At 44.8% G+C, this 26,063-nt stretch overlaps 1 protein-coding gene across 5 annotated transcripts in view; it reads left to right on the forward strand.

The window, feature by feature from the left end:
* The window catches only part of KALRN (kalirin RhoGEF kinase), a 1,402,249-nt gene that overhangs the window by 708,875 nt on the left and 667,311 nt on the right, over positions 1-26,063 (forward strand). For all 5 annotated transcript variants that reach the window (XM_063934074.1, XM_063934073.1, XM_063934072.1 and 2 more), the window contains exon 9: positions 2,119-2,349. In XM_063934074.1, coding sequence (XP_063790144.1) covers positions 2,119-2,349 — 231 coding nt within the window. The remainder of the gene's footprint in view (positions 1-2,118; positions 2,350-26,063) is intronic.

Below are 26,063 nucleotides of genomic sequence, written 5' to 3' on the forward strand. Positions count from 1 at the left end.
ACTGGGAAGCAGACTTCCTCAGCAGACACGATCTCCATCCAGGAGAGTGGGGACTTCATCAAGAAGTCTTTGCAGACGTAACGCGTCTTTGGGGAACTCCTCAAATAGACATGATGGCGTCACGCCTCAACAAAAAGCTTTGGAGGTGTTGTGCCAGGTCTCGGGACCCTCAGGCAGTAGCAGTAGACGCTCTGGTAACACCGTGAGTGTTCAAATCGGTCTACGTGTTTCCTCCTCTTCCTCTCATCACAAAAATGTTGAGGATCATAAGACGAAGAAGAGTACAGACGATACTCGTTGTCCCAGACTGGCCTCGAAGGGCCTGGTACTTGGATCTACAAGAGATGCTCACAGGAGATCCCTGGCCTCTTCCTCTCAGGGAAGACCTGTTGCAACAGGGGCCCTGTGTATTTCAAGACTTACCGCGGTTACGTTTGACGGCATGGCGGTTGAATGCCGAATCCTAGCGAAAAAGGGGATTCCGGAAGAGGTCATCCCTACTTTAATAAAGGCTACGAAGGAGGTGACAGTAAAACATTATCACCATATCTGGCGAAAGTATGTGTCTTGGTGTGAGTCCAAGAATGCGCCTACGGAAGATTTTCATCTGGGTCGTTTTCTCCACTTCCTACAGACAGGAGTGGATATGGGCCTGAAATTAGGCTCTGTTAAGGTACAGATTTCGTCCGTCTCGATTTCTTTCAGAAGGAATTGGCTTCTCTTCCAGAAGTCCAGACGTTTGTAAAGGGAGTGCTGCACATCCAGCCCCCTTTTGTGCCTCCAGTGGCACCATGGGACTTGAACGTGGTGTTGCAGTTATTAAAATCACACTGGTTTGAACCGCTTACCAAGGTTGAGTTCACACAAGAGCCCCTACTTGATTTTTCATGTGGATCGAGCTGAATTGAGGACACGTCCGCAATTTTTGCCTAAAGTGGTTTCTTCATTCCATATGAATCAACCTATTGTGGTGCCTGTGGCTACAAGTGACCTGGAGGATTCCAGATACCTGGATGTAGTCAGGGCCTTAAAGATTTATGTAGCCAGAACGGCTAAAATTAGGAAAACAGAGGCTCTGTTTGTCCTGTATGCTGCTAATAAGATTGGCGCTCCAGCTTCGAAGCAGACTATTGGTCGCTGGATCTGTAATACGATTCAGCAGGCTCATTCTACGGCTGGATTGCCAGTACCAAATTCGGTTAAAGCCCATTCCACTAGGAAGCTGGGCTCTTCTTGGGCGGCTGCCCGAGGCGTCTCGGCATTACAACTTTGCCGAGCGGCGACTTGGTCGGGGTCAAACACTTTTGCTAAATTCTACAAGTTTGATACCCTGGCTGATGAGGACCTAGCGTTTGCTCAGTCGGTGCTGCAGAGTCATATGCACTCTCCCGCCCGATTGGATGCTTTGGTATAAACCCCATGGTCCTTACGGAGTCCCCAGCATCCTCTAGGACGTAAGAGAAAATAAGATTTTAAACCTACCAGTAAATCTATATCTCCTAGTCCGTAGAGGATGCTGGGCGCCCGTCCCAGTGCGGAAACTCTGCAAGACTTGTATATAGTTGTTGCTTACATAAGGGTTTATTTTACAGTTGGAATAGGTCTTCGACCGTTACTGTCGTTTGTTCATACTGTTAACTGGTTATGTATGTTCCAGGTTACATGGTATGATTGGTGTGGGCTGGTATGAATCTTGCCCTTGGATTGCTAAATCCTGCCTTGTATTGTCCATCTCCTCTGGGCACAGTTCTCTAACTGAGGTCTGGAGGAGGTGCATAGAGGGAGGAGCCAGTTGCCACCCATAGTCAAAGTTCTTTTTAGGTGCCCTATCTCCTGCGGAGTCCGTCTATACCCCATGGTCCTTACGGAGTCCCCAGCATCTTCTACGGACTAGGAGAAATAGATTTACCGGTAGGTTTAAAATCTTATTATTTGCCTGTATACATTACCAGATTTTCATTCCAGATTGGACAGATAATTGTGTAGTGTGTACCTAGTGCTCTACTGTCCACATCTCCTTCTCCAGCTTAGACTTCGGAATTTTGTTTCTTTCAAGATTACACTTGGTAAAGTGCATTTTCCAGTTTATATGCTGACTTCTGCAGTCTTCTTATGCAGGTCAGCCAGGATGGCAAGGCATTACTGGATGTTTTGCAGCGCCCACTCAGCCCGGGGAACTCCGAGTCTCTCACAGCAACTGCCAATTATTCTAAGGCCGTTCATCAGGTTTTAGATGTGGTGCATGAGGTTTTACATCATCAGCGCAGATTGGAAAGTATATGGCAGCACCGCAAGGTCCGTCTGCACCAACGACTGCAACTCTGCGTCTTTCAGCAAGATGTGCAACAGGTTAGATAATGTTGTGTGTTATGTTATGTTATGAGGCTGGGGTTTAGGCTTCTCTCATTTCACCAGGACTGGTCCTCAGCCTTTTTCATTCATAACAGTTTTCTAAGATTGTCTTCATCTTATTTTCTCTATCCAATTTACAAACTAAAATAGGATCACACAGTTGCCTCATTTTATTTTCAAGGTAAATACATTTTTGATCCCTTGTTCCTTCTAAACTTCACAAATAACATATTTCATATGTAAATGTTTTGGGCTGTTCCTTTGGGCTATAATGTAACTGCTCAGATTTCATTATGGTATAGAAAACTAATTATTATTTTTTGTAGGTGTATTCCTCTGTGAGTTTAAACAAGCGGGATTTACGTTCCCCAATATCCACAATTCAATTTCCATTGAGGTTCTGACAGAACATCGTGGCTAAATGAATCGCCCCCTCTGTGTATAGAAGTAATCACTGACTTTAAAAGGGATTAGAATAAAAAAGATGTTTTGTGTCTTGCTTGTGAATGGAATGTTACAGATTATTGACTTTAACATAAAACAACAAGCAGAAAATGACGCTGATGTTGATGAATTGTGTACAGTGCAGTAAAATGCCTCTTGTTGGGTCTGTAAGCTGTCTGAAAGTATTGATCCCCATGGCCAGTATAGATTAATATATCTAGGTTAAAGAGGTGGCGTACAGTATGTTGATCTGTCAGTTGTCTAGTGATATTTGTGTGTATATACAGTACTGTGTAAAAGTTGCGCTTTGTGCTGAGCGTCCAGAGATTTGTGCTGAGCGATCTGTGTGTGTACCCCCCTTAAGAATGCTTTCAAAAATGTAAGTGTTAATAGATTATTTTGATCAATTAACAAAATGCAAAGTGAATGAACAGAATAGAAAATTAAATCAATTCATAAATAAATAACAGGAAAGTACAGGTTGAGTATCCCATATCCAAATATTCCGAAATACGGAATATTCCGAAATACGGACTTTTTGAGTGAGAGTGAGATAGTGAAAACTTTGTTTTTTGATGGCTCAATGTACACAAACTTTGTTTAATACACAAAGTTATTAAAAATATTGTATTAAATGACTTTCAGGCTGTGTGTATAAGGTGTATATGAAACATAAATGAATTGTGTGACTGTAGACACACTTTGTTTGATGCACAAAATTATAAAAAATATTGGCTAAAATTACCTTCAGGCTGTGTGTATAAGGTGTATATGAAACATAACTGCATTCTATGCTTAGATTTAGGTCCCATCAACATGATATCTCATTATGGTATGCAATTATTCCAAACTACGGAAAAATCCCATATCCAAAATACCTCCGGTCCCAAGCATTTTGGATAAGGGATACTCAACCTGTACTGACTTTGCAACTGCAGGACGTGTTCCCTAGCTGTCAGGGTAAAAAGTGCAGTGAAAGGACTGTGCCGAATAAACCGTTATTACCAGTGGCGTAAGTTTGGCCCAGTTGCTCGGAGGCATGATAAATATTGGTGCCTATATATGAAGAATTCCACAGATTTCAATGTTTCAGATGCCTTTATTAGGCACCTTACTGATGAAAGGTGCTTACTAAAGGCATGTGAAACATTGATATTCAAGCGATGTATGCTGTGACTTAATTAAATCAGGGCCGTCTTTTCGTATGGGCTCAATGGGCACTTGCCCAAGGGCCCCAGGAATAAAAGGGCCCTAGGCTGATAGCTGAGTGTCCCCTCTTTCCAGGGGTACCAGATTTTTGAAAATCGGCCCTGAGGAACCGCAGATAACTGACTTCAAAACAGTGATCCCCATCCAAGCCTCTTAATTGCTCTTTACAGCCAGATATCTCGAGTTCTGTCTGACTTAGAGTTTTTCTGAGGGTATACTTCAAAAGCTGGGACTCTCCTCTTTTGGTGAACACTGGCAGCTTGTCTCTACTATGCCCTCTCTACTATGCCCTATGTTCGCGCCCTCGTCCCTGGTTGCCGGGTACTTATAGCGGAGGCTCCGGTTCTTCACCCAGGGCGCACACACTAACCGAAGTTCTCCGGGATCGCGTGGCCGCACTCAGGGAGGAGGTAAGAGGGTCCCCCAGGCGGGACCTGTTGGAAATCGCGATCCAGCACAGCCATTAGGAGGTGGGCCGCACGCGCTGGCGTGGACACTGGCCATACAGTGACCCCACTAGACCACCAGGGCAAGGGCACAGGTCAGATTAGGCTATAATCCATTTTATTAATGCCCACAGCACCCGGTGGTGAAGTCCAGCAAGGGGATAAGGCTTTGGCCTGTAGCCCCTCCACCAGCCCCTGGGCGCCATTTAGAGTAAATGTTCCCGCCCTAGAGTTGAATCTCTCTGTCTCCCTCACTCCCTGTCAGCGTTTAGGCGCCATTACACAACTGCTGGCTGATGCCTCCTCTGTAAAGCCGCCTGCATCATCAGCGCTGTGCATTTACAGGACACTTACGTACTCTACATGTCATTTAGACAGTGTTAGTTAAGAACAAGTGCATACTTCAGGGTTATTTAGTACAAGTTCCCAGTTTTTACTGTGCATTGATATACGTAGCTTTACTCAGTAATAGTATTGCTAGTCCAGTGCAGTTTTATTATTTGTCATAATTCCTGCATTGTACATGTGAACATGTGTGTGTGTGTGTGTGTGTGTGTGTGTGTGTGTGTGTGTGTGTGTGTGTGTGCATATAGCTGATGGGTGATCTCTACTCCGTGTATCTCACTCCTACTGCCATCCCTATATTCTGTAACATGATGGGGCTCTGTGCGTCAGGGTTATTAGATAATATAGGTATTCCACAGGATATACGTATTTTGTATTTTTCTCTGTGTTTTTCAGTCACATTTTACCTCAGTAATCCTCTGTTTGTGCTGTCACACTGCACAGGGGTTTGTGTTAGGTATTATATCTGCTGATATTGTACTGTGTCGCCGTGGTTTGCGCTTTCATATCATGTCCGCTACAGGGGGCGATGGGTCTGCTTCTGATTCCGTTGTGTGCGGTTATGATGTCCCAGATGCATTTGAGGATAACATGGCTGCGGAGGGTTTAGGTTTTGGGGGTTCTGTACCCCCCAGTCAGTTTGTAACAACGGGAGCACATCAGGGCCCGCCTTTGTCTGCTTTTTCTAATTTACTGACTACGCTGGTAACTAGACTTGCGCACCCAATGGGACCTCCTGTGCCTTATCAGCCTTATATGGTCCCTGCGGTAAATCTGCCATGGACAGATGCTCTGTCCACTCAGTAACAGCACTTGAATAACTCTTTGGATAAACGTATTCCTGACCCTCGCCCGCCTAAGACTAAACCTATGAAGTTCTCTTAGCAGGCTTTTACTTTCTCTCAATCCACGCATGTTCCGAATACCTCTTCCGATAAAGATGGTGTTAGGGTCTCCTGCCCTGTGCTGCCACGTCGTCATGGCAACCGGGAGACAAGTGCTAGCGGAGTAACCTGAGCGCAGCTGATACTCCGGTTCGGGTCTTTTGCTGTACAGTGGTTACAGGCTCTGTGCACGGCAGGGGATCCGGTGCTGGTTTTTGTGCTCACAGTCTGTGAGGTCTGAGTGGGGCGTGGACAGCACCTGCTTTATAAGGCCTCTTCTCAGGTTAAGCAGATGCTGCTGAATCTTTGTTGGTTAGTCAGTTCCTGAAAGTTAGCCAGTACTGTGTAGCTTTGTATTTGTTGTTGCTTACTGCAAATAGGCCTGGGGATTTGGTACTACACTCTGCCAATCCAGACCTAGCAGTAAGACTGGAGTCAGTCGTTTAACCTGCTGGGGTTCTTTTGCTACTCTGTGAACTTAGCAGGTTTGCGGCTGTATTCTCAGACTGCCTGCCTAAATCCTGTCTCACTGTGCAAGGTGTTCAGGTATTCAGTTTAGTGGCAGTAAGCTGAACCTGTGCACTGCAAGTGATGATTAGGATTGTGGAGACTCTCCTTGTGTCTATCATTCCATCTCTGACCAAGGAGTTTACTGCCACACCCGTTGGTAACCCTTTAGGGTTTTGCTGTCGCCCTTAGCAACAGCATTTCGGGTTCTCTACGTATTAAAACACAATAATGCTATGAATGTACAAAAAAAGGGCTGTGTATGGCTTAGTACAACATTATTAACATCGCAGTGGCTGTACTCAGTCACTCACATTCATATAAATAACACTAGAAGATATAACGTAATAGTTAAAAATAATAGATATCATATTGAATCAATTAAGCTGTATTACAGATAGCATTGCAATCCCAAATTCTCGTTAAGGCCACTAAGTGATACCGTATTACGTATAAAGAGCCACCTGCTTTCACGTTGCAAGAGAATCCTATTTTTGTTACCTCCTGGTTACTACTCCCTTTTTCCAATGCTACCGTAATTGCACTACATGAGAAAGGGTTTACCGTATTCCCAGTTTCTCTAACGTCCTAGTGGATGCTGGGGACTCCGTCAGGACCATGGGGATTAGCGGCTCCGCAGGAGACAGGGCACAAAAGCAAGCTTTTAGGATCACATGGTGTGTACTGGCTCCTCCCCCTATGACCCTCCTCCAAGCCTCAGTTAGGTTTTTGTGCCCGTCCGAGCAGGGTGCAATCTAGGTGGCTCTCCTAAAGAGCTGCTTAGAAAAAGTTTTTAGGTTTTTTATTTTCAGTGAGTCCTGCTGGCAACAGGCTCACTGCATCGAGGGACTTAGGGGAGAGATTTTCAACTCACCTGCGTGCAGGATGGATTGGAGTCTTAGGCTACTGGACATAGCTCCAGAGGGAGTCGGAACACAGGTCACCCTGGGGTTCGTCCCGGAGCCGCGCCGCCGATCCCCCTTACAGATGCTGAAGATCGAGGGTCCGGAAACAGGCGGCAGAAGGCTCTTCAGTCTTCATGAAGGTAGCGCACAGCACTGCAGCTGTGCGCCATTGTTGCTACACACTTCACACTGACCAGTCACGGAGGGTGCAGGGCGCTGCTGGGGGCGCCCTGGGCAGCAATATTTAATACCTTTTATGGCAAAGGAATACATCACATATAGCCATTGAGGCTATATGTATGTATTTAACCCAGGCCAGATATCTCAAAACCCGGGAGAAAAGCCCGCCGAAAAGGGGGCGGGGCTTATTCTCCTCAGCACACAGCGCCATTTTCCTGCTCAGCTCCGCTGTGAGGAAGGCTCCCAGGACTCTCCCCTGCACTGCACTACAGAAACAGGGTAACAAAGAGAAGGGGGGCATATTTTGGCGATATTTATATTTATATATTTAAAGCGCATATAACAGAAACAACACCTTTTAGGGTTGTTTATATACATTTTATAGCGCTTTTGGTGTGTGCTGGCAAACTCTCCCTCTGTCTCCCCAAAGGGCTAGTGGGGTCCTGTCTTCGATAAGAGCATTCCCTGTGTGTCTGCTGTGTGTCGGTACGTGTGTGTCGACATGTATGAGGACGATGTTGGTATGGAGGCGGAGCAATTGCCGGTAATGGTGATGTCACCCCCTAGGGAGTCGACACCGGAATGGATGGCTTTAATTATGGAATTACGTGATAATGTTAGTACATTACAAAAGTCAGTTGACGAAATGAGACGGCCGGAAAACCAGTTGGTACCTGCTCAGGCGTCTCAGACACCGTCAGGGGCTGTAAAATGTCCCTTACCTCAGTCAGTCGACACAGGTACCGACACAGATGAATCTAGTGTCGACGGTGAAGAAACAAACGTATTTTCCAATAGGGCCACACGTTATATGATCACGGCAATGAAGGAGGCTTTGCAGATCTCTGATACTGCAGGTACCTCAAAAAGGGGTATTATGTGGGGGGTGAAAAAACTACCTGTAGCTTTTCCAGAATCAGAGGAATTGAATGACGTGTGTGATGAAGCGTGGGTTAACCCCGATAGAAAACTGCTAATTTCAAAGAAGTTATTGGCATTATACCCTTTCCCACCAGAGGTTAGGGCGCGCTGGGAAACACCCCCTAGGGTGGATCAAGCGCTCACACGTTTATCAAAACAAGTGGCGTTGCCGTCTCCTGATACGGCCGCCCTCAAGGATCCAGCAGATAGGAGGCTGGAAACTACACTGAAGAGTATTTACACACATACTGGTGTTATACTCCGACCAGCAATAGCCTCAGCCTGGATGTGCAGTGCTGGGGTAGTGTGGTTGGATTCCCTGACTGAAAATATTGATACCCTGGATAGGGACAGTATTTTATTGACTTTAGAGCAATTAAAGGATGCGTTTCTTTATATGCGAGATGCTCAGAGGGATATTTGCACTCTGGCATCGAGAGTAAATGCGATGTCCATATCTGCCAGAAGAAGTTTATGGACGCGACAGTGGTCAGGTGATGCGGATTCCAAAAGGCATATGGAAGTATTGCCATATAAAGGAGAGGAATTATTTGGGGTCGGTCTATCGGATCTGGTGGCCACGGCAACTGCCGGCAAATCCACTTTTTTACCTCAGACCCCCTCCCAACAGAAAAAGACACCGTCTTTTCAGCCGCAGTCCTTTCGCTCCTATAAAAACAAGCGGGCAAAAGGACAGTCTTATCTGCCCCGAGGCAGAGGAAAGGGTAAGAGAGGGCAGCAAGCAGCCCCTGCCCAGGAACAGAAGCCCGCCCCGGGTTCTACAAAGCCATCAGCATGACGCTTGGGCTTTACTAGCGGACTCAGGAGCGGTGGGGGGTCGACTAAAGATTTTCAGCAATCAGTGGGCTCGCTCACAGGTCGACCCGTGGATCCTGCAGATAGTATCTCAGGGTTACATGTTGGAATTCGAAAGGTCTCCCCCTCGCCGGTTCCTAAAGTCTGCTTTACCAACGTCTCCCTTAGAAAGGGCGACGGTATTGGAAGCCATTCACAAGCTGTATTCTCAGCAGGTGATAATCAAGGTACCCCTCCTACAACAGGGAAAGGGGTATTATTCCACACTATTTGTGGTACCGAAGCCGGACGGTTCGGTAAGACCTATTCTAAATCTGAAATCCTTGAACCTGTACATACAGAAATTCAAGTTCAAGATGGAGTCACTAAGAGCAGTGATAGCGAATCTGGAAGAAGGGGACTTCATGGTGTCCCTGGACATAAAAGATGCTTATCTGCATGTCCCAATTTACCCCTCACACCAAGGGTATCTCAGGTTCGTGATACAAGACTGTCATTATCAGTTTCAAACGCTGCCGTTTGGTTTGTCCACGGCACCTCGGGTCTTTACCAAGGTAATGACCGAAATGATGGTTCTTCTACGAAGAAAAGGCGTATTAATTATCCCTTACTTGGACGATCTCCTGATAAGGGCAAGGTCCAGAGAACAGCTGGAAGTCGGGGTAGCACTAACCCAAGTAGTGCTTCAACAACACGGGTGGATTCTGAATCTTCCAAAATCTCAATTGACACCGACAACTCGTCTGCTGTTCCTGGGAATGATTCTGGACACTGTTCAGAAAAAGGTGTTTCTCCCGGAGGAGAAAGCAAGGGAGTTATCCGAACTTGTCAGGAACCTCCTAAAACCAGGAAATGTGTCAGTACATCAATGCACAAGAGTCCTGGGAAAGATGGTGGCTTCTTACGAAGCAATTCCATTCGGCAGATTCCACGCACGAATATTTCAGTGGGATCTGCTGGACAAATGGTCCGGATCGCATCTGCACATGCATCAGCGGATAACACTGTCACCAAGAACAAGGTTGTCTCTCCTGTGGTGGTTGCAGAGTGCCCATCTGTTAGAGGGCCGCAGGTTCGGCATACAGGACTGGGTCCTGGTGACTACGGATGCCAGCCTACGAGGCTGGGGAGCAGTCACACAGGGAAGAAACTTCCAGGGTGTATGGTCAAACCTGGAGACGTCTCTTCATATAAATATACTGGAGCTAAGAGCGATCTACAATGCTCTAAGCCTGGCGAAACCGCTGCTTCAGGGTCAGCCGGTGTTGATCCAGTCGGACAACATCACGGCAGTCGCCCACGTAAACAGACAAGGCGGCACGAGAAGCAGAAGAGCAATGACAGAAGCTGCAAGGATTCTTCGCTGGGCGGAAAATCATGTCATAGCACTGTCAGCAGTGTTCATCCCGGGAGTGGACAACTGGGAAGCAGACTTCCTCAGCAGACACGACCTTCACCCGGGAGAGTGGGGACTTCATCCGGAAGTTTTCCACATGATTGTGAACCATTGGGAAAAACCAAAGGTGGACATGATGGCGTCTCGCCTCAACAAAAAACTGGACAGATATTGCGCCAGGTCAAGAGACCCTCAGGCAATAGCTGTGGACGCTCTGGTAACACCGTGGGTGTACCAGTCAGTGTATGTGTTCCCTCCTCTGCCTCTCATACCAAAGGTACTGAGAATTATACGGAAAAGGGGAGTAAGAACAATACTAGTGGCTCCGGATTGGCCAAGAAGAACTTGGTACCCGGAACTTCAAGAGATGCTCACGGAAGATCCGTGGCCTCTACCTCTAAGAAGGGATCTGCTTCAGCAGGGACCTTGTATGTTCCAAGACTTACCGCGACTGCGTTTGACGGCATGGCGGTTGAACGCCGGATTCTAAAAGAAAAGGGCATTCCAGAGGAAGTTATTCCTACCTTGATTAAAGCTAGGAAGGAAGTGACCGCACAACATTATCACCGCATTTGGAGAAAATATGTTGCGTGGTGTGAAGCCAAGAAGGCCCCAACGGAAGAATTTCAATTGGGTCGATTCCTACATTTCCTGCAGGCAGGATTGTCTATGGGCCTAAAATTGGGGTCTATTAAAGTTCAAATTTCGGCCTTATCAATCTTCTTCCAGAAAGAATTGGCTTCAGTGCCTGAAGTACAAACTTTTGTCAAGGGTGTACTACATATACAGCCCCCAATTGTGCCTCCAGTGGCACCGTGGGATCTAAACGTAGTTTTGGATTTTCTTAAATCTCATTGGTTTGAGCCTCTCAAATCGGTAGATTTGAAGTATCTTACATGGAAAGTAACCATGCTACTGGCCCTGGCTTCAGCCAGGAGAGTTTCAGAGTTGGCGGCTTTATCGTACAAAAGCCCATATCTGATTTTCCATTCGGACAGGGCAGAACTGCGGACACGTCCTCATTTTCTCCCTAAGGTGGTTTCGGCTTTTCACTTGAACCAGCCTATTGTGGTGCCTGCGGCTACTAGCGACTTGGAGGACTCCAAGTTACTGGACGTTGTCAGAGCATTGAAAATATATATTTCAAGGACAGCTGGAGTCAGAAAATCTGACTCGTTGTTTATCTTGTATGCACCCAACAAGATGGGTGCTCCTGCGTCTAAGCAGACGATTGCTCGTTGGATCTGTAGCACAATCCAACTTGCACATTCTGTGGCAGGCCTGCCACAGCCTAAAACTGTTAAAGCCCACTCCACAAGGAAGGTGGGCTCATCTTGGGCGGCTGCCCGAGGGGTCTCGGCATTACAACTTTGCCGAGCAGCTACGTGGTCAGGGGAGAACACGTTTGTAAAATTTTACAAATTTGATACTCTGGCTAAAGAGGACTTGGAGTTCTCTCATTCGGTGCTGCAGAGTCATCCGCACTCTCCCGCCCGTTTGGGAGCTTTGGTATAATCCCCATGGTCCTGACGGAGTCCCCAGCATCCACTAGGACGTTAGAGAAACTAAGAATTTACTTACCGATAATTCTATTTCTCATAGTCCGTAGTGGATGCTGGGCGCCCATCCCAAGTGCGGATTGTCTGCAATACTTGTACATAGTTATTGTTACAAAAATCGGGTTATTATTGTTGTGAGCCATCTTTTTTTAGAGGCTACTTCTTTGTTATCATACTGTTAACTGGGTTCAGATCACAAGTTGTACGGTGTGATTGGTGTGTCTGGTATGAGTCTTACCCGGGATTCAAGATCCTTCCTTATTGTGTACGCTCGTCCGGGCACAGTACCTAACTGAGGCTTGGAGGAGGGTCATAGGGGGGAGGAGCCAGTACACACCATGTGATCCTAAAAGCTTGCTTTTGTGCCCTGTCTCCTGCGGAGCCGCTAATCCCCATGGTCCTGACGGAGTCCCCAGCATCCACTACGGACTATGAGAAATAGAATTATCGGTAAGTAAATTCTTATTTTTTACGAGCACGTCGTATTAAATCTGACCCATGTGAAGCAGAACTAGCCAGATGCTTAAGAACTTGTTAGTCGGGGATACCCTATTAAAAATCTATTATTATCTAAGGCCAAGGTCATGTAAGTCTCGAGGATCCCTCCTATATGGCTCAACTCGTGCTATCAAAGAGAATGCACAAGTTGAAACTCTCAGAATACCATGGGTTAATAAATATACTGTGGCCACGGATTTTTCTTCTAAATGAGCTAAATCGCTGTGGCCGATAGTTAGTACCGACAGTGATTTACCAGCACTTGTAAATACCCGTTTATTTCCCAGTTACACCAGGGGCAAGAATATATCGGATAAGGTAGTTAAATTAGATTTTTCTCCTCTAACCAAGAAGCAACAATTGCAGTTTTTTAGACCCAAACTGGGTTGTTTTCGTTCTCTGGGGTGTGGGATGGTCTTCAGGTTGCCGGTGGCCGGGCTCCCGACGACCACCATACCGGCGCCGGAATCCCGACCGCCAGCATACCAACATCTTTTCTCCCTGGAGGGAGAATAGATAGCGTGGCGCACATAGCACGCCACCGTGCCCGCAGCGTGGTGAGCGCATCGAGCCCGCAAAGGGCTCATTTGCCCTCCCCAGCTGTCAGTATGCCGGCAGGATTCCGGCGACGGTATGCTGGCCGCCGGGAGCCCGACCGCCGGCATCACATACTACACCCGGTGTGTGCAATATTGGCAAGACCCAGAGACAGTTTCAGAAAAGGATGGCCCTACAACGTAGTGCCATCAAGGCAGCATTGGAAAAGGGGAGTAGTGACCATACAGTGGCTATACATTGTGCACAGACACGACATAGCATAGCTAGCATGTCAGCTATTATCATAGATCATGTTCCACTATCCATTAGAGGAGGTAACAGAAATAGGATTCTCTTGCAACGTGACAGCAGGTGGGTCTTTATACTGAATACGGTATCACCTGGTGGCTTTAACGAGAATTTTGGATTGCAATGCTATCTGTAATACAGCTTAATTGATTCAATCTGATATCTATTATTTTTGACTATTACGTTATATCTCCTAGCATTATTTATATGAATGTGAGCGACTGAGTACAGTCGCTGCGATGTTTATATGTTGTACTAAGCCATACACAGCCCCTTTTTTGTACAGTCATGGCCTTATAATGATTGGTGGAAGTATTTAGGTTATTTATGCACTTTCTCTTACGTCCTAGAGGATGCAGGGGTCCATTTAATACCATGGGGTATAGACGGTTCCTTTGGGAGCCACTGCCACTTTAAGAGTTTAATAGTGTGGGCTGGCCCCTCCGTGTATGCCCCTACTACCAAACTCCGTTTAGAAAATGTGACCGGAGGAGCCAGTCACAGCTAGGGGAGCTCTTAGGAGGTTTTCTAGTTTTATTTTTTTTCTAAGAGTGTTAGGTTCAGGGATGCTGCTGGCATCAGCATCCCTGCTTCGTGGGACTTAGGGGGAGAGTACGAACCAACTCTAGAAGTTAATGGTTCTCTATCTCCGCTGACAGGACACTGAGCTCCTGAGGGTGATGATCGAAAGCCCACGAGGCAACCGCTCACTTCCGCAGCACGGCCGCTACCCCCTAACAGAGCCAGAAGAAAGAAGAGTGGTGAGTACAGCGCTGGTGGCCCAGTTAGCGGGCCGCCCAGTGGGAATGGCGGCACAAGGGTGGGAGCGCAGCTCTGGCAGGCTGCGCTCCATGACGGCTCAGCAACATGTATATGTAGACGCTGCTGAGTGGCGTCCTGGGCCAGCAAAATCACCCTAACACTGGTGTATATAGCTAACAGGGGCTAATCCCGCTGTTAGCACCATGAGACCTCAGACCAGTATAATCATTGTGCAGGAAGCCGCGCGCCATTACAAGGGGCGGGGCTGCTCCTCAGAGCGGATCCAGCACTCACCAGCGCCATTTTCTCCCTGCGGAACAGGACGCTGACAGGGAGCGCTGAACCCCACATATCTCCAGTTACTGCGTTACCAGGGTGTTATAGACAGGGGGGGTGTAGTTAGTACTATTCAACCTATTAAGGTTGATTAGTCAGCGCTGGGCTTTTATCATAATAACTGCCCACACGGGCGCTGTGTGGCTGGCTCCTTATACTCTGTGACTCTCTGAAGGTACTCTGGGGGGAACTGTGTCTGACATTTTCCTGTATGTGTGTGTGAGTGTATATATCCACATTACCATGTCTAAGGGCTCTGTATCATGTGCTGCAGAGTGTGTTTCTTCTCCTGAGGAGTCTATTCCATGTACTCAGAACTGCAATGTCCTTTCCCAGCCTTCTGGATCTGAACCCCCATGGGTGGATTCTTTAAGGGGAATGATATCCCAGATTTCATCAAGGATGTCCCATAATGAGAAAAAGAAGCATGTTTTTGAGAAAATCTGTAGAGGGGTTGCAGCATTGAGCTCCCACTACTACCTCTACTAACCCACCTACATACCCAATAAAGCGTACACTTGCCCAGATAATGCAGGTTGATACTGATACTGACTCTGATACAGGGGACGGTGATGGGGATATGCAGGGGGGTGATGCATCCCTTGCTAAAGGGGTGCAGCTAATGATTTAAGCCATTAGGGATGTTTTAAATATTTCTGAGAAGGTACCTGAACAAGTAGAGAAGTCTTATTTTACAGAAAATAGGAAATCCTCGCTTACCTTACCTTCTTCTAAGGAGTTAAACTCTTAATTTGAAAAATCCTGGGAATACCCAGAGAAAAAAATACCAGATCCCTAAAATAATTCTCATTGCTTTCACTTCCCTGAAGAGGATAGAAAGAAGTGGGAAAACCCACCTATAGTAGACTCTTCTATATCTAGGTTGTCTAAAAAGGTGGTTTTACCTGTCCCTGGTTCAACCGCCTTAAAAGAGCTGGCTGACTGCAAGATTGAGACTACGCTCAAATCACTATATACTGCTATAGACATGGCTTTAAGGCCCACTATTGCTTGTGCGTGGATTTGTAAAGCCATAGTAAAGTGGTCAGGCTCATTACTAGAGGACTTAGATACTATGGATAGGAGTGACATTGATTTGTTTTTACGTCACATACAGGATTCTGCTGGGTTTATGGTGGAGGCCATGAAGGACCTTGGCATGCTAAATGCAAGGGCAACTTCCAAGGCGGTCTCGGTACGCAGAGGACTCTGGCTACGTGGCTACGCTAATGGACTGCGGATGCAGAATCCAAGAAAAGTGTGGAGAACCTACCCTTCACAGGTCAGGCTCTTTTTGGGGACGCATTGGAATGCGTGGATCTCCACGGCAACTGCGGGTAAGTCCGCCTTTCTCCCCTCAGCAGCACCACCGACTAGGAAATCTTATACTACGTCTACACTGCAGTCCTTTCGGACCGCAAAATTAAAAAAATCTAAATCCCCTTCCACCTTCTTTAGGGGTGTTTGGAGAAAATCCAGAAAACCTGCACCAAGAGGTCCTCAGGAACAGAAACCAGGTGCTGCTTCCTCAAAATCTTCAGCATGACGGTGGACCTCCCAGTCTGGAGATTCGGCAGCTGGGAGTTAGACTAAAAGATTTTCAGTCACATCTGGGCGTCATCATGCCTAGACCCCTGAGTGACAGACATTGTTACCCAGGGCTACAGACTGGAGTTTCAGGAGCTCCCACCTCACAGATTCTTTAAATCAGGCTTTCCAGTTTCGCTTACAGAAAGTGCTATCCTGCAGGAAGCCATTCGAAAATTGGTCCAAACAAATGTTATTGTTCCAGTTCCACCTCACCTAAGACACAAGGGTTATTACTCAAACCTGTTTGTGGTACCGAAACCGAACGGTTCGGTAAGGCCGATATTAAACCTACAGTCATTGAACCCCTACTTGAGGGAATTCAAATTCAAGATGGAGTCTGTGAGAGTGGTGATCTCAGGTCTGGAGGAGGGGGAATTCCTGGTATCCCTGGATATGAAGTTTGCGTACCTCCACATTCCAATCTTGCCGTCTCACCAGTCTTATCTCAGATTTGCACAGCTGGATTATCACTATCAGTTCCAGGCACTGCCTTTTGGTCTCTCCACAGCACCAAGGGTGTTCACCAAGGTCATGGCAGAGATGATGCTACTCCTCCGCAGGCAAGGAGTGAACATAATTCCATATCTGGACGATCTGCTGATAAAAGCATTTTTCAGGGAGAGGTTGTTGCAGAGTATTGCTCTCTCAACTCGTCTACTCCAGGATCGGATCATGGGTGGCTCCTGAACCTTCCAAAGTCATATTTGGAACCGACAAGGAGACTGCCCTTCCAGGGGATGATACTCGTCACGGAAGTGCAGAGGTTGTTTCTACCGGTAGAGAAAGCGTTGGTGATCCAATCAATGGTACGGGATGTCTTGAAGCCGGCCCGGGTATCGGTTCATCAGTGCATTCGCCTTATGGGGAAGATGGAAGATGCAAGGTCCTTCCAACTGGATCTCCTAGACAAATGGTCGGGATCACATCTTCACATGCACCAGCGTATACGCCTGTTGCCGAAAGCCTGAACTTAACTCCTCTTCTCACCTTCTCGAGGGCCGCAGGTTCAGGATTCAGTTTTGGATCCTTCTAACCACGTATGCAAGTCTAATAGGTTGGGGAGCGGTCACCCAAATGGAATACTTCCAAGGAAAGTGGTCAAGTCTGGAATCCATCCTTCTGATAAACATTCTGGAACTAACTGCCTTCTACAAGTGGCACATCTTCTGCAAGATCAGGCCATTCGGGTTCAGTCGGACAATGTAACGGCAGTGTCCTACATAAACCGACAGGGCGGAATGAAGAGTAGAGCGGCAATGTCATAGGTTACAAGAATCCACCTCTGGGCAAAAAAGCATGCGTTGGCGCTATCAGCAATCTTCATTCCAGAAGTGGACAACTGGAAAGTGAACTTCCTCAGCAGACACGATCTCCATCCAGGAGAATGGGGACTCCACCCGGAGGTGTTCGTAGAGTTGACAAGCCGATGGGGTGTATCTCAGGTAGACATGATGGCCTCTAACCTCAACAAGAAGCTTCGGAGGTACTGTTCCAGGTCAAGAGACCCACAGGCAGCGGCGGTGGATGCACTGGTAACTTCGTAGGTGTTCCAGTCAGTGTATGTGTTCCCTCCACTTCCACTCATCCCACGGATTATCAATCTAATACAAAGAACAAGAGTTCAGGCGATCCTCATTGCTCCAGACTTGGTATGTGGATCTTCTGGAATTACTGCTGGAGGATCCGAGGCCTCTTCCTCTTCGCGAGGACCTTCTGCAACAGGGGCAGTTCGCCTATCAAGACTTACCACGGTCCTAACCTTGAACTTTATCAACATGCGTGTCTCCTTGATCAGTTGAAGGACTGGCTTCAGACAGATTCTGTGAAATCCTGGGTAGATATTGAAAGGCATATATGCTCTGATTTTCCTCTACCAGATCTGATTTGGGTCAAACCTTCACATATACCCCCTTCTGCTAAAATTATGAGGAGTAAAGCCAATTCTCTTTCTGTCTGGGACAGATTGGTCACTACTCTGGGTGACTGCCCTCTGCCCTCTTCACATTTTTCCCTTTTAGCGGTTTCTAAATTGCTCCCGGAGCTTTCTTTACGGAACTGGCGGGAGCTTGGCATTCGACTGATCAGGACCTATACGATAATTCAGGGTTTAAAACTTTTCAACAGCTACAATCCCAACACTCGATACCGTCGAAGGACTTTTATAAGTACTGTATCTACGCATTCGACATTAGATAATGACGACCATACCTGATCTCCTCTCCTACTCCCCCTCCATATATTTTAACTAAGTTTTCCTCCATAAGTCACAAAGGCGGTATATCCCAGTGGTATGTTACTCTCCTCTCTCCGCATGATAATGTGAAACTACATATTCAAGTGCGTTGGGAGACAGAATTTAATATTCCTCTGACGGATCATGAATGGACCAAAATTTTTATGAATATTTTTAAAATGTCTAGATGCATCAATCATTCTGAAATGATGTTTAAGCTAATCCATGGCCTCTATCACACACCAGATAAACTTCATAGGATCTGGCCTGATTCCTCTAAATTCTGTTGGAGAAAATGTGGGCTAGACGGTACCTTAATACATATATTTTGGTCATGTCCGATTATTAGGCCGCTTTGGACGGACGTTTTTGGCCTGATTGAAAAGGTTACAAAAGTGCTCCTCCCTCCTTGCCCTGAGATTGTTTTTTTATATTGTTTCCTTTCTTTCTTTCTTTCTTTCTTTCTTTCTTTCTTTCTTTCTTTCTTTCTTTCTTTCTTTCTTTCTTTCTTTCTTTCTTTCTTTCTCTCTCGTTTAATTTTTGTTCTTTATGCTTTCTAGTACTGTTCCCTGTATTTCAGTCTGTTTGTTCGTATTTAATGTGTTACTTATGCTCTGTATTGAAAACCTTCTCAAATTAAATTTCTTCAGATAAAAAAAAAAAAAAAAAGACTTACCACGGCTATGTTTGACGGCATGGAGAGTGAACGCCAGATCTTAGCTCAGAAGAGTATTCCGAAAAAGGTCATTCCTACTCTGATACAAGCTAGGAAGGGGGTTACGTCTAAACATTACCATCGGATTTGGAAAAAGTATGTGTCTTGGTGTGAATCCAAGAAGTTTCCAACGGTGGAGTTTCAACTGGGACGGTTTCTCCTCTTTCTGCAAGCAGGTCTGGATGTGGGCCTACGCTTGGGCTCCATAAAGGTCCAGATTTCGGCCTTGTCCATTTTCTTCCAGAAACAATTGGCTTCTCTCCCTGAGGTTCAGACATTCTTGAAAGGGATTTTGCACATCCAACCACCCTTTGTGCCTCCTACGGCACCTTGGAATCTTAATGTGGTGCTGCAGTTCTTCAATCGGATTGGTTCAAAACTTTGCAGGTGGTGGACGTCAAGTTTCTTACTTGGAAGGCGGTCACACTGTTGGCATTGGCATCTGCTAGACGTGTGTCAGAATTGGGGGGATTGTCATGCAAGAGCCCCTACTTGATTTTCCATGAAGATAGAGCTGAGCTCAGAACGCGTCAGCAATTTCTTCCGAAGGTTGTGTCAGCTTTTCATGTCAACCAACCTATTGTGGTGCCAGTGGCTACTGACTCCTCAATTAGCTCAAAGTCCTTGGATGTGGTGAGGTCTTTGAAAATTTATGTGAAGAGAACTTCTCGTCACAGGAAGTCGGACGCTTTATTTGTCCTTTATGATCCCAACAAGGTTGGGTGTCCTGTTTCTAAGCAGACGATTTCTCGCTGGATCAGGTTTACTATCCAGCATGCTTATTCGACGGCAGGCTTGCCGTGTCCAAAATTTGTTAAGGCCCACTCTACTCGTAAAGTGGGTTCTTCCTGGGCGGCTGCCCCGGGTGTCTCGGCTTTACAGCTTTGCCGCGCAGCTACTTGGTTTGGGTCGAACACGTTTGCTAAGAGCTACCAGTTCCATAGTTTGGCCTCTGAGGACCTAAAGTTTGGTCAAGCTGTTCTGCAGGAACCACAGCACTCTCCCTCCCGTACTGGGAGCTTTGGTACATCCCCATGGTACTAAATTGACCCCAGCATCCTCTAGGACGTAAGAGAAAGTAGGATTTTAATTACCTACCGGTAAATCCTTTTCTTGTAGTCCGTAGAGGATGCTGGGCGCCCGCCCACCCAGTGCTTCGTACTCCTGCATTGTTACTTGGTTCAGTTGTTGTTTCAGCCGTTGCTGGATTGTTCCAAGTTGGTTAGCTTGGCTTTCCTTTTTGTTATGTGTGATCTGGTGTGAATCTCACCACTATCTTTCTCTCGAAGTTTGTCCGTCTACTCTGGCACAGTTTCTAGACTGAGTCTGGAAGGAGGGGCATAGAGGGAGGGGCCAGCTCACACTAGTAAACTCTTAAAGTGCCAGTGGCTCCCACAGGACCCGTCTATACCCAAAGGTACTTAATGGACCCCAGCATCCTCTACGGACTACGAGAAAAGGATATACCGGTAGGTAATTAAAATCCTATTTTTTCATGTCATTTTTGTTCTGTTATTGTTTTTTTAGTGTCTCCTAGCAACTAACCATTAACTTCCTGTGAACAGCCTGGTCAGCGCTAGCCTCTGATGTCAGCTTCCGGTGTATTCGACTGTCTGAACCCGGTCCTGGCGTTGAGTGCAGCGCTGAACAGGTGAGTATAATGAACAATGTAATCATTTGTTTAGAGACCTATATAAGTTGGTTTTGGGGTTCAGTCTGTGTGAACGCTTGGCCCTGACGACGGTGATAGTCCCCGAAACGCCGTTGGACGAATAAAGATGTTTTTTTAGTCTTCATCAAGTCTGTTTGAGTGCCGTTGACATTCCGATACCTATATATGTGTGTGTGTGTGTGTGTGTGTACACACACACACACACACACACACACACACACACACACACACACACACACACACACACACACATATATATTTTATTCATTCCAATGGGTACGGCATGCTGGACATGTTCACAAGAACACAAGGTATGCTTTATGAACGTTTCAAACGTCATAGTTTTTCTTTAGGAAAGAATACATTGTGTTGCTGTGATCATGTCCAGCGTGCCACAGCCATTGGAATGAATACAGTACTACCTTGTGGCAGAGATGAGGGAACTGGACCACCAAGCTTACTTTGTATTTGGGAGTGCAGAGTCTATGGTTATATATATATATATATATATATATCAAGAAATAGTATATCTCTGTGGAGCGCACTTAATGACTGAAATAAATATATTTATGTATAATACAATTTAATATGGTTAATAAAAGATTTTGAGTGAAAAAATCTTTTATTGTTTGGAAAAGTTGTTATTCAATTTTTTGGCTGTAATGAACAATAACACATTGTAAAAGTGTACATCATTTTTTATCAGTATTGAAATTTAATTATTTTAGCAATAAAAAGCAACAGATGTTTTAAAGTTTAAAGGGTGTTTGTGTGATGTCATCCTCTTTTTGTCAGAAACCAATATAACCATATTAAATTGTATTATACATAAATATATTTATTTCAGTCATTAAGTGCGCTCCACAGAGATATACTATTTCTTGATTTCTATTTTTGGTCTTGTTCGACAGGGGACCATCTCTGTGTAGAAGCTTGCCCCTTAATAAAATTATTGAGTACAATCAAAGGTATAGGTCCAATTTTAGAGCGCAAAAAGGATCTCCTATTCTCTCTCTCTCTCTCTCTCTATATATATATATATATATATATATATATATATATATGTGGGTAGAGAGGGCACTCACCAGGCTTTCTTGAAACATATAAATTTTAGTATTTAGTCCATTCTCGATTAAAAGTTTTAGTCAACGTTTCATCCCACTGTAGAGCCTTTGTCAAGACAACACATGTGCACAAAGGCACCCAAACAATACAGCACAAACAAAACTTTTAATTGAGAATGGGATAAATACTAAGTTATATACGTTTCAAGAAAGCCAGGGGCTTGCCCTCTCTAACCACGTTCTATATGGAGAGATGAATAGACTTTTGTGACTCTGAGGATGACACCCTAACCCTAGCCGTTTGCAGTGAGTGTGTGGTCCTTCGCAGGAAACTATATATATATATATATATATATATATATATGGGATAGTGGTAGTACGGCGCCACAGGTGTATGTGAATAGAGTAAATATTTAAGGTTAAAAAGTACCAGACTATAGACACTCCTTTAAAAATGTAAGGTGTCAGCTGACCCCTAAAAAGTTGGGCAGGGATAAGCTGCCTTACAATTAGAGATAGGAAAAGGGGATAGGGGTGCTAGCAACCTACAGTGTCTAATAAAACAATAAATATGAAGAATTTGGCAGGATACGTTCTTATAAAAAGTAAAAAATATGTTTATTTATACAAAATATTACTTAAAAAAGTGGACTAAAACAATATAGGCATAGGATGTTACTAAAACTGCATCAAATTATAACTAGAAAAAATGCACAATAAAAAGCTAAAAGCAACAATCTAATAGGATAAGAATATGATGCTTATCTTAAAAATGGAGGATCAATTGAGGTACAGCCAACGCGTTTCGTCCGTCAGACTTCATCAAGGGGTAGGGAGCTAGTGAGCAGAAACCCTTGTTATAGCTGGTACAATAAATGATAACTGATTGTGACATCACTTCCTGTTGGGGTTGCAGAATACTGAAATTACATTAAGTTTGAGTATAGACATATGTCAGGAGTAGAGAATATGGTCACAGATCTAAGGAGCTTAATATAATTCAGAAACGAGTGTTAAAACTAATGTTATTCTTAGAAACAGTTCGGGGGCGCGTCCTGCGTCACTTCCGTCCCACTTCCTTCGTCTGCTGCATCGTAGTGCCCATGGCCACCCCGCCGCACTTCTAATGTCAGCGTCAGGATTCACATACTGGATATCCCCACTTCCGGCCAGTTCATTACATTAGAGGTGCCACACTTCCTGTCAAGGCGGGATTCGGCTGTACTCAGTCAATTATAGGAGGAGATGGACTGTCGGTCATCGCGGCGGCCATTTTCATGAAGTCTTATAGCCGCAGACATGTTTCCAAGGAGTTTTTTAGAATGTGGACGCAGCTCACTTAAAAATATGGAAATAAAACATGTATTAGTGCACTCTTGTGAGGCAATTATAGCAATGATATTCCTATTTATTTGGGGAAAAAACTAGAGATATATGGTGCTTAGTAATATTGAGATATTATAAATAGATCGCATATATCAGGACATAGGCTATTAGATAATGCCCATCTCTCAGGAATTAACTACCAAATTGAGCAATCCGGGGATAAACGAAATTGCTATAATAAAGCACTTTAACTAGAATAGTGCTAAAGGAAAAGTTATAATGATTATTTACCAACCACTAATAAATGGGGAGATTAGAACCAGTGAGGAAAAAGTAGATAGAAAGTGCCTATAAATAATTTTATAATTAAGAGATGTCCATCAAGTATCATATACCACTGTGTACAGAGTGTGCTAATCTAAATACGACTATAAAGAAAGAGAAATACAGGGAAAGCAAGTGAATCAGAAGGGACAAAAATAGTCATATCCTCCTATTAGTGTTGTGTATATAAAAAGGGCTCGTGAGTATGACTGATAGTAAATATAGTCAATCATTGTATTACGTAGTCGAAGTATAAAATATAATGTGAGCTGATGGACTACTCGTGTGTCAATACAACAGAACTGCTAAGAGCCCACCATAGCCCACTATGTACAGTACCCAATCTTCGCAAGTAGTGCCCCACTTGGTACTAGTTGGGCCCTACACTGCTTAGCTTCCAAGATCGGGCAAGATTGGGCGTCAACCAGTGTGGTATGACTGTATCTTGTGGTGAAGTAACTCAATAACACAATAGTCAGATTTTATTCAAAATATTGACATGCTACATCATACATAGTGTTACATAAAATTTATATTCCAGAAAGTGTTTTAGTGCTTAAAAGGTAGAAAGGGAGGAGTAATAAAAACCAGGCGATTCAGCCATGGGGACTTCTTTCACAGGAACGGTGCAATTTCGTAGCCTTCGTTAAAACCCATAGGATATGTGGTTTTCAGTTGGAAGATCCAATACATTTCTCTCTGAGACAGCTTCTTTGCTAGATCACCGCCCCTCTCGCCACTCGTCACATGTTCTATGGCCTTGAAGGAGAGCTCTTCTGGGTTGGATTGATGTTCAAGCTTAAAATGTCTGTATAATAAATGAGTCTCTAGTTTGTTTTTAATGCTGCATACATGCTCCTGTATCCTGATTTTCAATGTTCTTTTCGTTTTCCCCACATACTTTTTGTGGCGCGTGCATTCTAAAAGATAAATGACCGATGTGCTGTTACAGTTCATGAACTCCTTAATCTTGAATTCCTGGATGTTTTCAGTGTTTTCAGTGTTACTGAAAGGTCTTCTATTGGGATTAAGGAATTTACAAATATTACAATGTCCGCATTTGTATGCTCCAACACATTTTGGGAGAGAATGGTGATTCTCTTCAGGTGGTAGTTCCCATAGCATGCTGGGTGCGAGAATGTCTTTTAGATTTTGTGATTTTTGAAAAATCAGCCCTGGTTGGGTGGGGAGGATCTCTTTGAGGATCGGGTCCATCAGAAGTATATCCCAATGAGATCTGAACGAAGTCCTGATGTCGTGCTCATGGCTGCTATACGTAGTTATAAAAGACAGAGAATCGTTCTTTCCTGTCTTCTCTTTATATGTGAGCAGATTGTCCCTCTCAAGATTTCCTTTCCTCACAATGGCTTCATCCAGTATGGCTTTGGGGTACCTCTTTTCTTCAAATCTTTTTCTATAAGTTTCAAGTTGTTCATTGCAGTCTTTGGTTTTGTTGCAGTTTCTCCTGATTCTGTGAAATTGCGAGTACGGAATGATGTTCTTCCATTTTTTAGAATGGCTACTCTTGTAGTGGAGATAGCTGTTCTTGTCGACATCTTTAATGTAGTTTTTGGTGGTGACCACTCCTTCCTCTCCCGCCCATAGCGGTGCCACACCGTTGCAAATAAAATTTATCTAAAAATTTTAAATAATTCCGGCTTAGGATAAACTTCATTAATTCGCAGATAAAATTCCTGTGGGCTTCTGTGAGGGAGTGATCCTTATTCAGGTATTCTCTACTTGCTTCAATGCCTTTCTGGTGTTCAATGCAGGTGTAGAGTGACTGAACATCGATGGTTATCCACAAGTATGAGTCTTTCCACACAATCTTCTTTACCTCATTCAGTACCATGGTGGTGTCTTGGAGAAATGACGGTAGCTCCCTGACATACGGATTTAAAAAGATATCCACATACTTGGATAAGTTGGACGTAAGGGAGTCTATCCCTGCAACAATCAGTCTCCCTGGTGGATTAGATAGGCACTTATGAATCTTGGGTAGAAAGTAAAAGATGGGGGTCATGTGGTTGGATTGCATTAAAAAGGAAAATTCATCCTTCGTAATGACATCACTTCTCAGACCCTGTAAAAGTAGCGATCTGAGTTCTTCTATAAACATGACTTCTGGATCTCCAGGTAGTATGGCCTAGGAATTAGTGTCCCCTAGAAGTCTCTGTGCTTCTTGGACATATTTGTCCCGATCCATAATGACCAACCCCCCCCCCCCCCCCCCTCCTCTTTGTCAGCCGGTTTTGTTACGATATGTTTGTTCTTTTGAAGATTCTTCATTGCTTAAATCTCTCTGTTGTGGACATTCTTTTTCGTGACTGGTGTGGGTTCTGTCTCGCACAAGTCTTTTTTCACTAAGTCATAAAATACGCTTATATTGTTCCCTTTAGATTCCACCGGATAGTACTTGCATTTCGGTTTAAGTCCAGATTTGGAGCTTGCTTCATAGTTTCATATGAAGGCATTTTCTTTTTTCAAAAAATGTCTTTTGAGGGTAAGTTTGCGCACAAACTTATTAAGATCGATGAAGGTGTCAAATTAGACTTAGCAAATTTGACACCTTCAAATCTGGACTTAAACCGAAAAGCAAGTACTATCCGGTGGAATCTAAAGGGAACAATATAATTTTTAGATACATTTTATTTGCAATGGTGTGGCACTGCTATGGGCACTATCTTTGCTAATTTATTTATGGGACAATGGGAGAAGAAGCATATTTATGCC

The sequence above is a fragment of the Pseudophryne corroboree genome, chromosome 7, assembly GCF_028390025.1.
Source record: "Pseudophryne corroboree isolate aPseCor3 chromosome 7, aPseCor3.hap2, whole genome shotgun sequence".
Lineage (NCBI taxonomy): Eukaryota > Metazoa > Chordata > Amphibia > Anura > Myobatrachidae > Pseudophryne > Pseudophryne corroboree.